At 38.6% G+C, this 18,728-nt stretch overlaps 1 protein-coding gene across 1 annotated transcript; it reads left to right on the top strand.

Annotated features, from left to right (window-relative positions):
- The first annotated feature begins 379 nt into the window (after positions 1-379).
- Positions 380-17,239, top strand: LOC139939202 (F-box only protein 21-like). Its single transcript, XM_071934993.1, has 12 exons — positions 380-572; positions 2,180-2,428; positions 2,938-3,062; positions 5,271-5,411; positions 7,120-7,250; positions 8,889-9,022; positions 10,427-10,630; positions 11,284-11,398; positions 12,761-12,871; positions 13,414-13,490; positions 15,436-15,593; positions 17,059-17,239. The coding sequence occupies exons 1-12, from the start codon at positions 388-390 to the stop codon at positions 17,226-17,228; spliced, it is 1,800 nt and encodes a 599-aa protein (XP_071791094.1). The 5' UTR covers positions 380-387; the 3' UTR covers positions 17,229-17,239.
- Positions 17,240-18,728: the final 1,489 nt, after the last annotated feature.

The following is an 18,728-nucleotide window of genomic DNA, read 5'->3' on the forward strand; positions in this document are numbered from 1 at the left end:
ATCATTAAATGATGTAAAAATAAAATGTAGAACAAACTTTTAACCAATCAGTTCCAATTTCTCCTACGTACGACATGACAACAAATACAGTCAAAGTCAAACTTCAAACTGATCAGTAAAAAACGATGCCCGGAAGTTCATATATTAATTGGCATAACAAGTAGTTAGACTGGCGTATACTTACAAACCATTGTTGTCGACATCATGGAGGCTTTAAGGTAGGTATTATACGCCAATACTTAAAATTTAAGTGACCCGGTTGGTTCTGTCATATCATTTCTGTTGATGATCGATCAGCGCACATGGAACTCCCGGGGAAAATGTAAACAAATCTTTCATTGAACTCTGGAGGGCGCCCTTCACGCAATCATGGCAGACGACAATAACATGGAAGTAGGTGTCGAGAAGTGCGGGTTTAACCATTTCGTTTTCCTTCCGACGGAGGTTATTTCCCTTATATTAAAGAACACTGAGCTCAGCTTTAGTGATGTTGTCACTTTTGGGAAAACTTGCAAGCGTTTTGTTGAGATTACAAGTGACAACGAGCTGTGGAAAGTTAAGCTGTTCACACGGTAAATATTTTCGGATAACGTCACAACAAACGAGAGTACTTGTTGGGCGCAAACTTCAGTCCTCGCGCAAACTTTAGCCTCCGCTTAGCGCGCAAACTTGATGGCCCAATTTAAATTTGTGCACGCATGTTTAAGCCTGCGCACCAGATATTCCACAAAAATTTAAAGCCTTGCGCAAATTCGGTTCTGTCAAAACGGCACCATCAAATACCATTAAGGTTTGGGAATGTTTTAATTAAAGTTAAACAGTCATGTTTGGTGTTAAAAACAAGTCCACGTTCTTCGAAAGAATAGGATGACATTTATTATGACAATCATTAAAAGTGATATCTACTTTTAATACCATTTAAGCTTACTGTTACAAAATACAAGTCGATACTAAAAAAATGAAAAATCCCATCAAACTGTTTTGGCTTTTATAGATAACGTTCCGTATGGGACTATGGTGCCACCGCTTTTTCACTCATTTTTACAAAAATGGGATATCTCATTGAAGCAAATTAGATACTATTTCCTATCAAATGAAAAAGCAGTGGCGCCATACGGAAACTTTCCGCAAGTTTGAAGCCTTGATAGTACATTTGTTGCACAAAGATAGTTGCGATAACGTAACCCTCCTCCCGACGGCGAAGCCGAACGTAACCCTCCCCCCCCCCCCGACAGCGAGACCGGAGGGTTACGAGCCATGCTAGAACGGCAAACGGCAATCTTGTCCAACACACGTACAATTTCGACAGCTAGTCAACAGATTTGCTCCATTTTTCCACTTCCGAAAATCATGACACAAATTCTAGGAACACGATCGTAATCCTCAATGTCTAATGAACACTCAAAACACCATTGAGAAAATATTTTTGAAGAAAAAGGACAAAAACTTACCAGATCCCAGAGGGAAACAGTCACAAATTTGGAACCTGCCGCATCATTTGTTTTTTGACTTCCCGATATGTTCAACGCTTTATTTTTTTGTCACCAAGTCCTGAACCGTAGGTACCAGCCTATTGGATTGACGAAATGCCAAGCCGCGGCCGAGTTGGACTAAACCATTCTGTGAAAGGGGCGTTACAAGGCAGGAGGGTTACGTTATTGCAACTAGCACGGAGACTGCATTGCAAACAATAAATCAAATGGGAATAGTTAGTATCTTCTCAGTGCAACAAATCGTATGTTCTTTTTGTATGACAAAATTTAAACTTATACAGTTTATTCAGACAAAAACAAAGCTCCTTTTGTATATTCTAGCTCAATTTCACTGAAAGTTTTTCATACGACCGTCACCTTTGCGCTAACACAACAATACCATCACACATTTAGTTATAATGTTTTCATGATTAATAAAGTTCTGCTGACCTGTCTTCATTTTTAGGTTTAGCTTAGACCATGGAGGTAGAATTAGACCTACATGCTTGACTGAGTTGAAAATGAATGCGGTGGATACTGAAAATAAAAAAAAAATAGTCCAAATGTCATGCAAACACATTGACACCTTGTGAAATCTCATACAGATTAATCGTATTCATTGATTAATCGCATTCATTGATTAATCGCAGATTAAAACTAATTGTATCTCTTCCTGAAACTAAGTCCTACTTCTGATTTACTTACAGCTGGCCAAGTCTCCTCAAGTCAGCCAATGAGACAGATCCGACCCCAACCTGGCTAAACCTATGCAAGAAACTCTACCCAATACCAGCCAAAGTCAATGATGTCATTATGGGTCTATCGGCTAAATGTTTTCACCAGGATGAGGTGTCGTACTGTAGCTTCCGTCAACTCAAGGATCTCTCAGCAAATGGATTGATGCATCACCATCTAGTGATCAACACACTCATGAACAAAGTGTTTGATGAAGACGAGTAAGTTGCAGTACAGTTTTCTTAAAGGTCTATGTACTTTTTGCAGGACAAGAAACACATGTCCACAGAATTACACTAAACTTACACAGTTTGAAGATAATGATAGTAGAAAGCTTCCCTGAAAATATTGCTTGCTGAGGTGCCGTAGTTTTTGAAAAAAAAATGAGTAAAACAATGTCATGAAAATTATTTTAGCATGTAAAAATGTTTTTTCATTACATTGTTTTACTCATTTCTCAAAAACTACAGCACACCAGCAACTAATATTTTAAGGTACACTTTCTACAATCATTATCTTGAAACAGTGTAAGTTTAATGTAAATCTGTGGACATTGTGTTTTGTGTTACAAAAAGTACCCAAATACTTTAAGAGTGATTACCAAATGAATCACGAGCTTTCAATAGTTTAAAGTACTTTTTAACAACATTTCACTTCAAAGTATAAATCCGTTTGAATGAAATAGTTATTCCAGTCCAAATAACTTAATTTGCACTGCTTTCCTTCCTAGGGATAAGAATCTGACAGAGAAATACTATGCAAAGAAAGCTTTGAGGTGTGTTCACCATTCCCATATGAAGCAAGAATGGTGGAAATATATTGCTCTACCGATTGAACAACAGTCTCTCTTAGAAGGTAAATTTGTTAATACCCTCCTACTGTCTGACCATTCGATATTCATAAATATCTCAGACAGTTTCGCTATTCCTATTGGTTAAGAGCGCGTCACGTGGGTGTGTATAAACCTTTGTTTATGACTGGTAAAAAGTGTTAATTCATGGGTGTGACACGCGACCTTGCACCTGTTCTTATAAGACAGTTTCATCATTCCTATTGGAACGGCTGAAACAGTTGTGCCGTGCACAGCATACCCTTATAAGGAGTTGTTTACCCGAGGGCGGCGGAGGGCTTTACCATTTCATAGCTGGAGGGGTGTTGTGTTGAAAGAAATCATTTAAGAATAATAATTTTTTGAATTATTTTACTTTTTCACCAAAAAGTGATGATGTTTCTGACCGAAAAAGGTATTTATGAATGGGAATCAAAGTGTGTTGAATCGGTTTTCAACTAGTGGTTTAAACCCGCCGAGGCCTGGTTCTTTAAAATTTACCTCGACTTCGTCTCGGTAAAATTATCAAGAAAGAGGGCCTCGTTGGGATTAAACCACTAGTTGAAAACCTCTTCACCACACATTGATTCCCTTATTTAAAGACGCTGGACACTATTGATAATTGTCAAAGACTAGTCTGCACAGTTGGTGTATCTCAACATATGCATAAAATAACAAACCTGTGCAAATTTGAGCTCAATTGGTCGTCGAAGTTGCGAGATAATAATGAAAGAAAAAACACCCTTGTCACACGAGGTTGTGTGCTTTCAGATGCTGGATTTCAAGACCTCAAATTCAAAATCTGAGGTCTCGAAATCAAATTCGTGGAAAATTACTTCTTTCTCGAAAACTACGATACTTCAGAGCGAGCCGTTTCTCACAATGTTTTATACTATCAACAGCTCTCCATTACTTGTAACCAAGTAAGTTTTTATGCTAAAAATTATTTTGAGTAATTACCAATAGTGTCCACTGCCTTTAAGAATGCTATATAAACCTTGCCATTTTGGAGTATGATACCATGTTTGTCAACACAACATACTCTTTGTTGGGTGTCATGGCCGAACGGATCAGAGCACGGGACTCAAACTCTGGTGTTTCTGTTCAGCAGAGTGTAAGTTGATACATGTGTCCCTGAGCAAGACACTTGACTATTTATCAATAATTGCTTCTCTCCACCCAGACATAAATAGATACTTTTGAGGGCAGAGATGGTGCTTGTGATTTATTTAGCCGAGTATTTCATTCATTGCACAGGCTGTATACTCCCCAGGGAGCTGAGATGGTTTCGTTTTGAGGCGTCCTTCGGATGTCAAAAGTGCTATATAGACAACTGGTTATTATTATTATTATTGTTCTCATTTGTATGGGTAACACAAAATTAATATTCTTTATCCCCCATGCAAATTTAATATCTATTATAAATCGTTGCAGAACCTGCTGCTAAAACATGATTCGAACTGCCTCTAGCTACTGGGCAATCTCAGTGGTCTAGTTGATAAGATACTGCTCTAGAATTGCAAGGGTCGTGGGTTCGAATCCCACCCGACCGAATAATATGCCTTTTGATATTTTTTCACAGGACTCGGGGGAAAGTACTCAGGAGTATACAGTGCTAACACACATTCATAAATACCTAAGACAGTTTATCTATTCTGATTGGTCGAGAGGGCATTACGAGGTGTTGTTTGAACGGATGATATAACACCAGTAAGAAATGTTAGAACATGGTCGTGACATGCACGCTTGCACCTGTGCGTATTAGACAGTTTCTTCATTCCTATTGGTCGAGAGCAACGGCTGAAACAGTTGGGCAACATCCGACGCGCACAGCATCTCCTTATAAGGAGTTGTTTACCCGAGGGCCTCACCATTTCATAGCTGGAGGGTGTTGTGTTGAAAGAAATCATTGAATAATTATAATTTTTGCATTTATTTTACCTTGTGACCAAAGGTGTTGATGTTTTTTGACCGTTAAGGTATTTATGAATGGGAATCAAAGGGTGTTGAATCGGTTTTCAACTAGTGGTTTTTAAACCCGCCGAGGCCTGGTTCTTGATAATTTACCTCGACTTTGTCTCTGTAAAATGATCAAGTCCAGGCCTCGGCGCGGGTTTAAACCACTAGTTGAAAACCTCTTCACCACACATTGATTCCCTGATCTGTGTATGGGTAAAAAATTTAACATTTATTATAATTCTCATTTTCGTTTTCTTTCCATGTTGACTCTATAGGTGCATTGTTATTTGAGAAATGGTATAGTCCATTCAGAATCGTAGACTGTGATAAAATAAGGTCAGAGGTCACTGAGATAGCCAATCAAGGGAGGAGGAAACTGAAACCTGAGCATCCCTGTTACCATGGCAATATAGAAGGTAAGGCATGACTACTTGCCATCAATTTTAGGTCTCATAATTCAAACGTAGTCCTACATCTTGCAGAGTGACGGACATGAGCGCTATATAGGAAGCCACAATTATTATTATTATTTAATTGTTGAATGGTAGAGTATTTTGTTCAAAAACACTTGAAATGGCAGCACCTGTCTAAGGCCGGATCTGAATTGGCGTTTACGACTATGGCTACGGCTGGAGCGCAGCGTCATCATTCATTGAAGTATAGGACGCCCTTACCAACACCCCTGGCAACGGTCGTAGTCGCAGCCGTAGCCATCAATTCGAACACGGCCTAACATGCATCAAATTTACATAAAGAATTACAAAGACACAAAGAAAACAAAGTTGACTGAAATAACAGTAAGGCCTACTCATCCACAAACCAAAATGGCGTTTCAAACCCATAAAGAGCTGCTTGAGCACAAACAGTAGCTAAGCACAACAACATTATGGGGTGTCTAAGATTAGTTCAGAGATGTAGTCGGGAGTGAGACGATGTTTAGCCTTGAACGTGAGTAACATGAGCTTAAACTCGATACGGTCCTTGGTAGGCAGCCAATGCAGACGGTGAGGATTATAAGTGATGCGCTCATTAAATAATAATAATAATATCCGAGTCATATAGAGAAAGTATCTACCAAACAAGGTACTCACGGCGCTAAGTATATACAAACTTTCAGAAAGATAGGTTATTGAAGTTATGAATTCTGAGACCCAATTATGTAGCACCTTATATAAGGGTTTATAAGGTGCTACGGAGCATACGGCAGCCACAGCCAGGAACACCGGGGTGAACCCCTTCTCTTTTTCGATAAGTGCAATGGGTTCTTGTACATGCGTCACACAACACATGGGACAAATGGCTTTACGTCCCATCCGAAGGACGAAGCAATGGTTAAGTGTCTTGCTTTTAAAGGACACAAGTGTCACGGCTGGGGATCGGGCCGCTAGGCGGGCAGCTCTGTTTTGAATGCGCTGAAGTTTATTCAACTTGGAATCTGGTAGACCATAAAGAAGACTATTGCAGGAGTCTAATCGGTATGTATGGTGCATGGCGCATGGTAAAAGCATGATGGGGGGTTCATCCAAGAAGTGTCTAATTTGGCCGATATTTTGTATGACTGTCATAGCAGCTCGGCATGAGACAAGTTCGTGCAACAAGTGTGTTTTTTCTTTCATTATTTTCTTGCAGCTTTGATTACCAATTGAGCCCAAATTTTCACAGGTTTGTTATTTGATGCATATGTTGGGATACACCAAGTGAGAATACTTGTCTTTGACAAATTACCAACTGTCATGACTGTGTCCAGTGCTAGTTATGAGAGTAATGTATTCACAGGTTTGTTATTTGATGCGTATGTGTGGATACACCAAGTGACAATACTGGTCTTTGACAATGGACCCTTCCCATGAAATATGCTAATTACATTCACGCATGCGTACAGACCCTGTTGGTTGGCAAACGCCATAGAGTTGTGCACTGAGCAGACGCGCGATCGCGTCTGCGTCACGCAGCCATTAGTCGAGTACAAAACAGCGCGATGTTCCCTCATTTTGCCAGCCAAAACGTTAGTGCGCACGCGCTATGTGCAATTTACATATTTCATGGGAAGGGTCTATTACCAACTGTCATGACTGTGTGCAGCGCTAGTATTGAGAGTGCTGTATTTTCTTGATGTACTTTTAGGTGCAGTTGAGATGACGCCCGATCAATGTTATGAAGTCTTTGATGCAGTTAATGAGGTCATGTACAAAGAGATGGGATTCAAAGGAAACAAAGACGACTACTACAACAAGAACAATTCCTTCATGTCTAAGGTGCATTTTTAGATGTCTAGTTTTTGGACTGTGGAATATTCCCCACCCATGTAGCCCTATATAGGACTCTTCCTCTGTACACAGATACAGAGTCCTAACTATTTAGGCCCGTTTCTGGGGCGGAAAACTTTCTCAAATCTTACCTGCAACAAGCCACTAATTTCAACAGATTCACATTCTATGGTGGCATACATTTTTCTGCGGTGGGTTCTGGTCGTCATATATTCCTCACAAGTCCTTCATTTTCGTGAAATAATGCAGCTCCCAACGTTAAAAAATTCCCGTTTTGATCGTTTTCTCACAGTGTTGTCTGCTGCCGTGACGAGCATACGCGTATACATTCGCGTGCAAGAGGCATGATGCAAGATGCATGAATTCTTGGTCACTGTATCTGGACTGCACAGCGTTAACACGCAAACGCAACGCAAGATTTGCGCATTGTGCGTCTTGCGTACACACGGCAGACTGAGAGAGTACGAAAAAAAATGGGAATTCCTAAATGTTGGGAGCTGCATTATTTCATGAAAATGACGGGTTTGTGAAGAATATATGACGATCAAAACCCATTGCAGAAAAATAGATGCTGCCATGGAATGTGAATCTGTTGAAATTAGTGATTTCTTGCAGGTAAGATTGAGTTATGAAGCTTTGAAAATTTTCCGCTCTAGAAATGTACCCTGATGTCCAGGACATCACTGTAGTATAATACGAAAGTGTAAGGCCGCCAGGGCTACCACACATGCAGCTATTGTGCAGAAAGAAATACAGTATGTTGGTGGGAATTGACGCATTACCCACCTACAGTAGTACAGTGAACTGTGTACTCTGGCAATTCCAATGTTGGTTTCATGTTTGGACATCATGGCCTAATTTCATAGAGCTGCTTTTAAAAGCATAAAAAGTTGCTAAGCACAACAAATTATATGCTTTCTAGAATAAGGCCATCAGCTTAGACACCATTTTACATGTAGCAATTGTTATACCTCTGTACAAATTGTGAAGTTTGATTGGTCGAGAACCAATCACGTGCCGTGCAACAAATACGCATGTATCATGGCTTAAGATGTGCGCTTAGCGTAATGCACAGCGCGCCAGGTAACATGAAAAGTGATGTACACCGGTGTACATCACCTTGATCGTTCCCACCGTTGGTCGATTTCCAGCGCTGTACGAAACACACGCGGGTTCGAGGGAACAGGTGAAGAATTGTTTCTTATTCGAACTGTTCGTCTGCTTATTAAACCATGATTAAACTATGCATTGCTCCGTCTTAATAATGTTTGAAGATGACAACAGAACTTCGAGAAGAGGAATAACAACGTTACCAAGGTATAACAAAACAATTGTTGCACGCTGTGACTGGGGTCCATGGGTTTTGTTCACCCTCGGTGGAAAATGGCACCCTCAGCTTCGCCTCGGGTACCATTTCCCCCCTTGGGTGTACAAAACGCCATGGATCCCGTCACAGCGTGCAACAATTGTATACTGGTATCCTGCTTTGTTTTGCCTAGTAGAGTCCAAAATTAGCTCCAAATTCCCACTGCATTCACATTTGCAGGAAGTTTGAACCAGGCTAAATGTCAGAATTAAAGTACATTTGTGTTAAGTAACTTTTGCCAAATTGTCCATACTGATTAGGTGATGACAACTAAGCTTGGTATTCCCATCACGCTATGCATTCTCTACCAAGCTGTTGTACAGAAACTTGGTGTCGTCTTGCGCCCTGTCAACTTCCCTGGCCATTTTATGCTTAGTTGGAACTACACATCGGAGTGAGTATAAAATAGTCGGCCTGCACAAAATTCCAGATAAATTGTCCTTTGTTTTACTGAAGTTTAAAGGCAGTGGACACTATTGCTAATTACTCAAAATAATTATTAGCATAAAACCTTTCTTGGTGACGAGTAATGGGGAGAACTTGATGGTATAAAATATTGTGAGAAACGGCTCCCCCTGAAGTGCCATAGTTGCCGAGAAAGAAGTAATTTTCCACGAATTTGATTTCGAGACCTCAGATTTAGAACTTGAGGTCTCGAAATCAACCATCTAAACGCACACAACTTCGTGTGACAAGGGTGTTTTTTTCTTTCATTAATATCTCGCAACTTTGACGACCGATTGAGCTCAAATTTTCACAGGTTTGTTATTTTATGCATATGTTGAGATACACCAAGTGAGAAGGCTAGTCTTTGACAATTACCAATAGTGTCCACTGCCTTTAACAGGCTTTGATGACATTTTTATTGGTTTGTTAAACTTGTACCGAAAATCGGACTTATAGTTTTGCTATGTGGATTTAGGGGACTTGTCGTTATTAGCGTCACTGCTGCTCCGTTTCTCACAATGTTTTATACTATCAACAGCTCTGCATTGTTGGTCACCAAGTAAGTTTTTATGCTAACAATTATTTTGAGCAATTACCAATAGTGTCCAGTATCTTTAAAGGGATATTGTTGTATGGCCCAATGACCGGGGGTGGATTTCACAAAGATTTAAGACCAGTCTCATCTCGAGCTAGGGGGGTTATCCATCCTAACTTATTTATAGGACTAGCCTTAAGTTTTTAATTACTCCTAGAGAGTCTAAGACTAGTCCTACATGTAAGTTTGGTGTATTTTATTTTTTTCCAGGACGAACGTGGGCCCATAATTACCCCACGTTCGTCCTGGAAAAGTCGCCTATTTCATTTTCCAGGACGAACATGTGCAGATGTTTACCCACGCTCCACCTGGAAAAAAATATAGACACATCGTCACGTTAGCCTTCTCGTGGTGACGTCAGTGCACCTCGGGCCAGCCCCAAGAGCCCCGCTTGTGGATAGGGTCACTTGGGGGTGACCCGAGGTGCACTGACATCACGACGAGAAGGCTCACATGATGATGTGTCTGTTTTTTTTCCAGATGGAGCGTGGGTAGACATCTGCACACGTTCGTACTGGAAGACCAAATGGGTGACTTTTCCAGGCCGAACGTGGGGTAATTATATGCCCACGTTCATCCTGGAAAAAAAAAATGCCACATCGGGTCGACCCAGGGAAGCTAATTGAATGCACCCTTTGTAAAATCGACCAGTGTGGCACTAATGTAAAGTGCATTGGTATGATTATTGTAAAATGCACTATATAAGCACTAGCTATTATTGTTATTATTATTTATTTATCTTGATCCAAACTGCAGTGGTTTCAAGGAGACGCCTACAATCTTATACATCGATGCGTTCAGGAAAGGCAATGTGATGACAATGGCAGAGACACTTATGCAAGGTTTAGGGCAACACGGGTTCAACCCAGACTACTGCCAAACCTGTGCACCGTCTGATGTGTTCAAACGAATGGCAGCTAATATAATGCACATCAGCAGTCAGATGATGCACCATGACAGGTAGTTGCTTTTTCTTGAGACTTGCTACTTTAGTGTATTGATCAATAAGCCATTTGTGTGTGAGATTTTATTATTATCAATATAAACCACAAAGGAAACTGACTAGGTAAATTTTCAATTTTGGTAATTGTCAAAGACTAGTCTTCACAGATGGTGTATCTCAACATAAGCATAAAATCACAAACCTGTGAAAATTTGAGCTCAATCGGTCGTCGAAGTTGCGAGATAAGAATGCTAGTCAGTGGTCAATCACGGGTCGACTAAATGTGTGCTCTCGAACTGGCTCCAAGCTGCGAAAGTTTACAAACCTAGTGATTGAATGATTGTATATAGGATTTGAGGCATTGCATTGTTAGGTATTAATATATATTTGGTTTGCAGTAACACCATGTGTGTGTCTACTTGCCAGGTAGAGTTTGTTCTTTAGAGAACTGTCATGCTTTTTAACTACTACCCGGGCGGAAGGTATAGAATATTGGCCGGGACTACTACTTTACTTATAAGATCTTAATTAACTGCACTACTGCAGAGTCAGGTCTTGAATTGTTCTCAACGTTTCAACTAGCTTGCTCTAGTCATTGTCATGAGACTGAAGAGATAAGAGAGAAGTGGGCTTACTTATTGAATGATTGTATATGTACATTGTGTTTCAGTGAGACGTATAGTTTGTACGGAGAGGAATTGCATGCCGTTCTTAAACCAGAGGATTTTGAGACAGTGCTTCAATGTGTCAAGGTCTACGTACAGCGACGAGTGCATTTTTTGGAGGTAAAAAGAAAACCCTTAAAGCCATTGGACACTTTCGGCACAGAAAGAAAAAAAATGTTCACAGATTTACAAATAACTTACAGGGTTTACAGAAGGTAATGGTGAAAGACTTCTCTTGAAATATTAATCCATGAAATGCTTCACTTTTTGAGAAAACATTAAAACAATTATCAATTCTCGATATCGAGAATTACGGATTTATTTTAAACACATGTCATGACATGGCGAAATGTGGGGAAACAAGGGTGGGTTTTCTGGTTATTTTCTCCCGACTCCGATGACCGATTGAGCTTAAATTTTCACAGGTTTGTTATCTAATATATAAGTTGTGATACACAAAGTGTGGGCCTTTGGACAATACTGTTTACCGAAAGTGTCCAATGGCTTTAAGGCAAAGTTAGCCTTTTGTTTTTGGTTCAACTCAAAAAAATTTAAACTTAAATGTAATCATTGTGAAGACTTTAAAACTAACCTGTGAATATTTTATTTCAAAAATTATAAGCTAGTAAAAACTTATTAGCATGTTGGGAATAGTGGCTATCATTATTTAGTTAACCACCCTGTATTTGTAGGGTGTCATGGCCGAGTGGTTTAGAGCATCAAATTCATGTTCTTGTGGCTACGTTATCGGAGCGTGGGTTCGGGTCCTGGTCGTGGCACTTGTGTCCTTAAAGGATTTGGGTACTTTTTGTAACACAAAACACAATGTCCACAGATTTACATTAAACTTACTCCGTTTGAAGTTGTGATACACGCAGTGTGGGCCTTGGACAATGCTGTTTACCGAAAGGGTCCAATGGCTTTAAACAAGATATTTTACTATAATTGCTTCTCTTCACCCAGGGGTATAAATTGGTACCTGCGAGTGTAGAGGTTGATATTATGAAAGAAAAAGCCTTGGAGCACTACAGTTGCCCAGGTTGTATACTCCCCTGGGAGATCAAAAAGATTAAAGGAATGTTACAGGCCCAATGACATGAGCCCAATTTCATAGAGCTGCTAAGCACACAACTCTGCTAAGCCTGAAATTTCTGTCTTGATAAAAACAGGATAACCAGCCAAATTTCCACTTGATTTTCAGGATAAGCAAACAACAGCTGAATACCAGTAACAGGCAATATGCAACAAATGGAAATTTAGTCGATTCTGTTTTTATGTAGGAAGAAATTTCATGCTAAGCAAATTTGGTGCTTAGCAGCTCTATGAAATTGGGCCCAGGGGCAGGGCATTATAGTAGAAAGCACATTGAGACGGTTGTTGTGAAATGCGCTATATAAGAGTTAGCTATTATTTATCATATATAAAATAATAAACCACAAGAGTTAGCTATTATTGATATTATTTGTATTTTACTCTTTGCAGTCGTTGGAAATGATACGTGAGATTCGACCACAGACTAACCGAGAAGCAAATGGTGTGCGGATTATGACAGGCATCATACAAGAAACCATGCAGCAAGAAGAAGCAAGACAGGTAATAATAATAATAATAATAATAATAATAATAATAATAATAATAATAATAATAATAATAATAATAATAATAATAATAATAATAATAATGATGATGATAATAGTTGCATCTGTTATAGCGCACATATCCGTCACTCAGTGACGCTCAAGGATGCTTTTCACACAGTATTTATGTGGGACTATAACATTTGAATTAGGAAACCTACTCCTTTTGTTAAAACAATGTTATGGTTTACAAGGTGCTGTGGTGCAATATGCTGCCATCAAACCTGGGTTCTTGTATGTCTTTTACACAACACACAGGATCAGCGGCTTTATGTCCCATCCGAATGACTAAAAAAACTACATATCTTCAGAGGGAGCTGCTCCTCACAATGTTTTTAATATCAACCTCTCCCACTTACTCATTATTAAGTAAGGTTTTATGATAACAACTATTTTGAATAACTACCAATAGTGTCCACTGCCTTTAAGTTCACTTATGAGGCTTTCTTGGTTTCATACAATACCAGAAATAATAACTGTTTACCGACGTTTTTTTAGGAGCACACAGAGGTGAACCGGAGGGAAGCAAATACGGGCGTGACGTATTCAGTTGGTATGGTGATGAGGCATGTAAGGTAATTGTACATTTTTATTTATTCTAACCCTTTTATAAAATCGCACCAATTTTTCTTGATTACTTTGTTAGCTGCTAGTCTCTGCTTCACACAATCCTATAATGATCTTTTTTTTGCATTTAATCTGTCACTTCATTTAAACTATTCCTGAATTCCTTGCAACTATTTCATCTCATTATATTCTTTGACCATTTCTCAACCACACATTCTGTGCATTTGATATGTGATGATTTGTTGTTGTGCATTTGAATTGTAATGATTTGTTGTGCATTTGATCTGTAATGATTTGATTTGCATTTGATCTGTAATGATTTGATGTGCATTTGATCTGAAATGATTTAATTGTGCATTTGATCTGTAATGATTTGATGTGCATATGATCTGTAATGATTTTATTGTGCATTTGATTTGATCTGAAATAATTTGTTTTGCATTTGATCTGTAATGATTTGATGTGCATTTGATCTGTATTGGTTTGTTGTGAACTTGATTTGAACTTGATTTATTGTGCATTTAATTTGAAATGATTTATTGTGCATTTGAATTGAAATAATTTGATGTGCATTTGAACTGAAATGATTTGATGTGCATTTGATCTGTATTGATTTGATTTGAACTTGATTTGAAATGATTTATTGTGCATTTGATCTGAAATGATTTGATGTGCATTTGATCTGTAATGATTTATTGTGCATTTGATTTGAAATGATTTGATGTGCATTTGATCTGTAATGATTTGATGTGCATTTGATCTGTATTGATTTGATTTGAACTTGATTTGAAATGATTTATTGTGCATTTGATCTGAAATAATTTGTTGTGCATTTGATCTGTAATGACTTATTGTGCATTTGATTTGAAATGATTTGATGTGCATTTGATCTGTAATGATTTGATGTGCATTTGATCTGAAATGATTTGATGTGCATTTGATCTGTAATGACTTATTGCGCATTTGATTTGAAATGATTTGATGTGCATTTGATCTGTAATGATTTGATGTGCATTTGATCTGAAATAATTTGTTTTGCATTTGATCTGTACTGATTTGTTGTGCATTTGATCTGTAATGATTTGTTGTGCATTTGATCTGTAATGATTTATTGTGCATTTGATCTGTAATGATTTATTGTGCATTTGATCTGTAATGATTTGATGTGCATTTGATCTGAAATGATTTGATGTGCATTTGATCTGAAATGATTTGATGTGCATTTGATTTGCATTTATTTTGCATTTGATCTGAAATGATTTGATATGCATTTGATCTGAAATGATTTGTTGTGCATTTGATCTGTAATGATTTGTCTTGCATAATGTGACAATCATTTTTCCAATTTTATTACATTCTCCCGACAGCAAAAGCTGTTTATAATGCGGTACTTTCACCGTTATACAAATGAATGTGTTTTTACAATTTCACATTTGTATGTTGGCCTTGCCTACACTTGTTCAATTGATAATAGTTTGATTTGGAAAGCACCAAATATGTGTAGAAACGTCATTCTTTGCTTGTACAATTATAATTTCCTTAATAAATTTAAATGGATGCCTTTTTCGCTTATACAATTGCTGTATTATGAAAATTAACTGATATCCTAAATATTTTCTGATTTAAACATAACTTAGCTTAAAGATTTATCGAAATAACAGGCCTAGCTGATATAATTGTTCATTTAATGGTTTGCCATCCAAAACTGTTTTGTGATTTTAACTTTGGTAAATATATATATTTTGGGGGTTGAACAAAGAATTGACTAGAGTGGGATTCGAACCAATGACAGGGCACCATGGAAGTTTCCCTTGTGGTTTATGTTAATATAAAATAAATAAAAAACCCAAAATATCAGGCCTAGCTAATATAGTGATTGTTCATTTAATGATTTGCCATCCACAAATGTTTTCTGATTTAAACTTTTGTAAATGTTGTCTTGTTCCTGGGTAGGTACCATTATTCCTGTGTGATATACGGGTGGGATTCAGTGTGTAAATTATCTCGGCAATGGCAGAGACAGATGGGAGTGGATCAACTTCCAAATAAAGAGAATCAACCGTTCTACAACGTCTTGGTCTCGGACTCCTCAAGCAGATATGCAGCACAGGGTAAACAATAAACAATGTCAGGACTAAATAAGGAACACAGACTAGAAATTGGTGACTTAAAGGCAGTGGACACTATTGGTAATTACTCAAAATAATTATTAGCATAAAACCTTACTTGGTAATGACTTAATGGGGAGAGGTTGATAGTAAAAAACATTGTGAGAAACGGCTCCCTCTTAAGTGGCATAGTTTTGGAGAAAGAAGTAATTTTCCACAAATTTGATGATCTCAAGTTTAGAATTTGAGGTCTCGAAATCAAGCATCTGAAAGCACACAACTTCTTGTGACAAGGGTGTTTTACTTTCTTTATTACCTTGCAACTTCAACGACCGATTGAGCTCAAATTTTCACAGGTTTGTTATTTTATGCATATGTTTAGATATACCAAGTGAGAAGACTGGTCTTTGACGTTTACCAATAGTGTCCAGTGTCATTAAGCCCGGTTCTGCGAATATGAATGCAAAGCAAATGTTGATGTCACAAATTCGCAAGGAATAATTCGCAGTAGTTCAACTCTGCTCAACTCTCTTCAGAATATCGCTGCGAAAGGAGAGTTGTGACGTCAAATTCACGTCAAATTCGCTTCGCATTCGCAGGAAGTACATGAATGCACCGGGCTAAAGGTTTGGCGACAGTACGTCTAAATTTCAGTTAGTAAAGTAAAGACCTCATGCACAATGCTCAGCGCAGTCACACATGTCCATCCTATCCACCAGTTTAGGCGTCAAAATCATACACAAACATGCACAAAAGATTTGACTGTCAACATATTGGGAAAAGAAAACGCGCGTTGTTCGGAGATGCGTTCTGCGTTGTTTAAGGGGTCTACCAGCTGTAGTTTGTTGATCTGGCTCCAGTTTTTGCAGCGGCTTATTTAGCAAGGAAATTAAGCACTTTTTGAGAAAAGCATGAAGCTTCTAGCATAGTTAGGTTGGACCATATGGTACATTTTTAGATGTAGTGGGAAGTCAGATTCGACCTCTGATGACCTTGAGAGGTCAAAATCCAAAATGGCCGCCAATCCGCCTGGTCTTATGTAAAAACATGCTTAACTTTTGAACCAAATAGTCTAGACAAACGCTGAAGTTAAGCGTGTTTTTACATTAGAATAGGCAGATTGGCGGCCATGTTGAATTTGACCTCTCAAGGTCTATTCTGATTTCCCTCCACATCTAAAACTGATCCTTATGGTCTGAACTAATTATGCTAGAAGTTTCATGCTTTTCTCAAAAAATGCACAATCTTCATAATATGGAAGCTTATCCCCTACTATCACAAGTTTATTATTTTATGCAATATGGTTGGATTTGCCAAGTGACTGCAATTCACTCTTTGACTACAATGGTCTTTTCTTTACAATAAACCATTTGAAATTGAATCAAACCAACTATCAACCTGCTTCTGGAGAATGAGCGAGAGTGAGAGAAAATATAAACCCACTTTTCATCAACTTTTTTGCTTTCAGAAAATTTGGAGTACATTGATGATCCGATTGCAATAACACACCCTGAGATTGGCAGATACTTTGAAGAGTTCACCAAAAAGTGTTATCTGCCAAATACGGAACTAGCGAAGCAATATCCAGACGATGCTGCAGTTACGACTGTTAAGAGCTCAGAACTCTTCACTGATTAAGCCTTCAGGATCCACTCTGAAACATGCAGTAGAGCCTTTTTCATATAAAATATTTTGTAACTTGAGAAATCTGTAATGATAATAACAATCACCAGTTATGTAGCACTTTTTACACAAGAAGGGTGTCTCAAAGCACTTCCAACATCATTACCCCTGGTCACTGGCCATTTAACTCATTCCTTAAACCATCTCAGCTCCCTGGGGAGTATACAGCCTGTGCAAGAAATATGCGCTACTCGGCTAAATCAATCACAAGAACCATCTCTGCTCTCAAAGGTATCCATTTACCCCTGTAAACATGTATGTTTGGTTTGCGGTCTAGCGGTAACACCTTGGGTGTATCTAGTTGTCAGGTATATTTGGTTATTTAGAGAACTGTCTTGCTTCATATTCTACTACTGTTGAGTAGACTCCTCCCCATCTACCGAGGTGTTGGGGGTTCGAATCCCACTCAAGCAATAAAGCCTTAGTTACAGGAACCAAACTAGAGGGTGGTCTTTAGTGCATGGTTAAGATATCTGGGTCAGAATGCAGGTGTTGGGGGATTCGAAACCCACCCAAGCAATATAGGCTTAATTCCAGGAGTTGAACTAGACTCCACTGGATAAGATTGGTAGTCTAGTGGTGAAGTCAACTGCGTTAGAATGAGTGTGTTGGGGATTCGAATCCCACCCAAGCAATATAGCCTTGGAATTGAACATGACTCCACAACTAGTCATGCTAGCGGTACGGACATTACGGACGGTACGGACGGTGATTGGGGTTTGAATTACACCCAAGCAATATAGCCTTAATTACAGGAATTGAACTAGACTCTGCTGGGTTACATGTAGCTTGCTGGTGGTCTTGTGGTATTGAGTCCTGAATTTATCTAGGAGATGTACCATGTATTGAACTGTTGAATGAAAGATGAGAAGTTGGAGCTTGAAATGGATGGGTTCATGAGCTTGGAGCCAATTAATTGCAAAGGTTAGGGAGTAACAACGTCTAGCCCTGGTGGCTTTACACTTTCGGGTTATACTACAGCTGTATCTGTATATAGCAAAGAGGACTAGTCCTATACATGTACATGTAGGGCTATAGGCGGGGTGGGTGGTATGTAAAGCTATGTTACTAGTATTTTTGATACGATATGGATGAAACTGATTATATTGTTGAAGATATTTCGAACTGAATGAGTATAGTATATCAACATTTATTTGGTATAACTATACTATCATGTTTGAAAAGACTCCATTGTGCATAATAGTGTTGGGGGATCGGCAGGGGTGTTGAATGTTTATTTTGTGTTTAGCAATTTACAGAGCAACTTTCCAGGCAGTTTAACCCACTGGTCCTATACATTGTTGAGGTATTATACGATTACTTTTGAAACAATGTGCAGAGAGATTTTCATTGCACATAAAAGGAGGTCGTTCATTGGCCAACCTGTGCGCTGCGCATAAAAACTCTGTGCGTTTCCATGGTTTCATCATGGGTTTGCAAAGATCTTTAGTTTCT

The sequence above is a fragment of the Asterias amurensis genome, chromosome 6 (genome assembly GCF_032118995.1).
Source record: "Asterias amurensis chromosome 6, ASM3211899v1".
NCBI lineage: Eukaryota > Metazoa > Echinodermata > Asteroidea > Forcipulatida > Asteriidae > Asterias > Asterias amurensis.

What these genes read in the sequence shown, in the direction of transcription:
- LOC139939202 (XM_071934993.1), top strand. Translation starts at nt 388, where the DNA reads ATGGAAGTAGGTGTCGAGAAGTGCGGGTTTAACCATTTCGTTTTCCTT. An exon ending in AGTTGGAACTACACATCGGA is followed by an intron (nt 9,023 to 10,426) that starts GTGAGTATAAAA and finishes TCCAAACTGCAG; the next exon opens with TGGTTTCAAGGAGACGCCTA. An exon ending in AGCAAGAAGAAGCAAGACAG is followed by an intron (nt 12,872 to 13,413) that starts GTAATAATAATA and finishes ACGTTTTTTTAG; the next exon opens with GAGCACACAGAGGTGAACCG.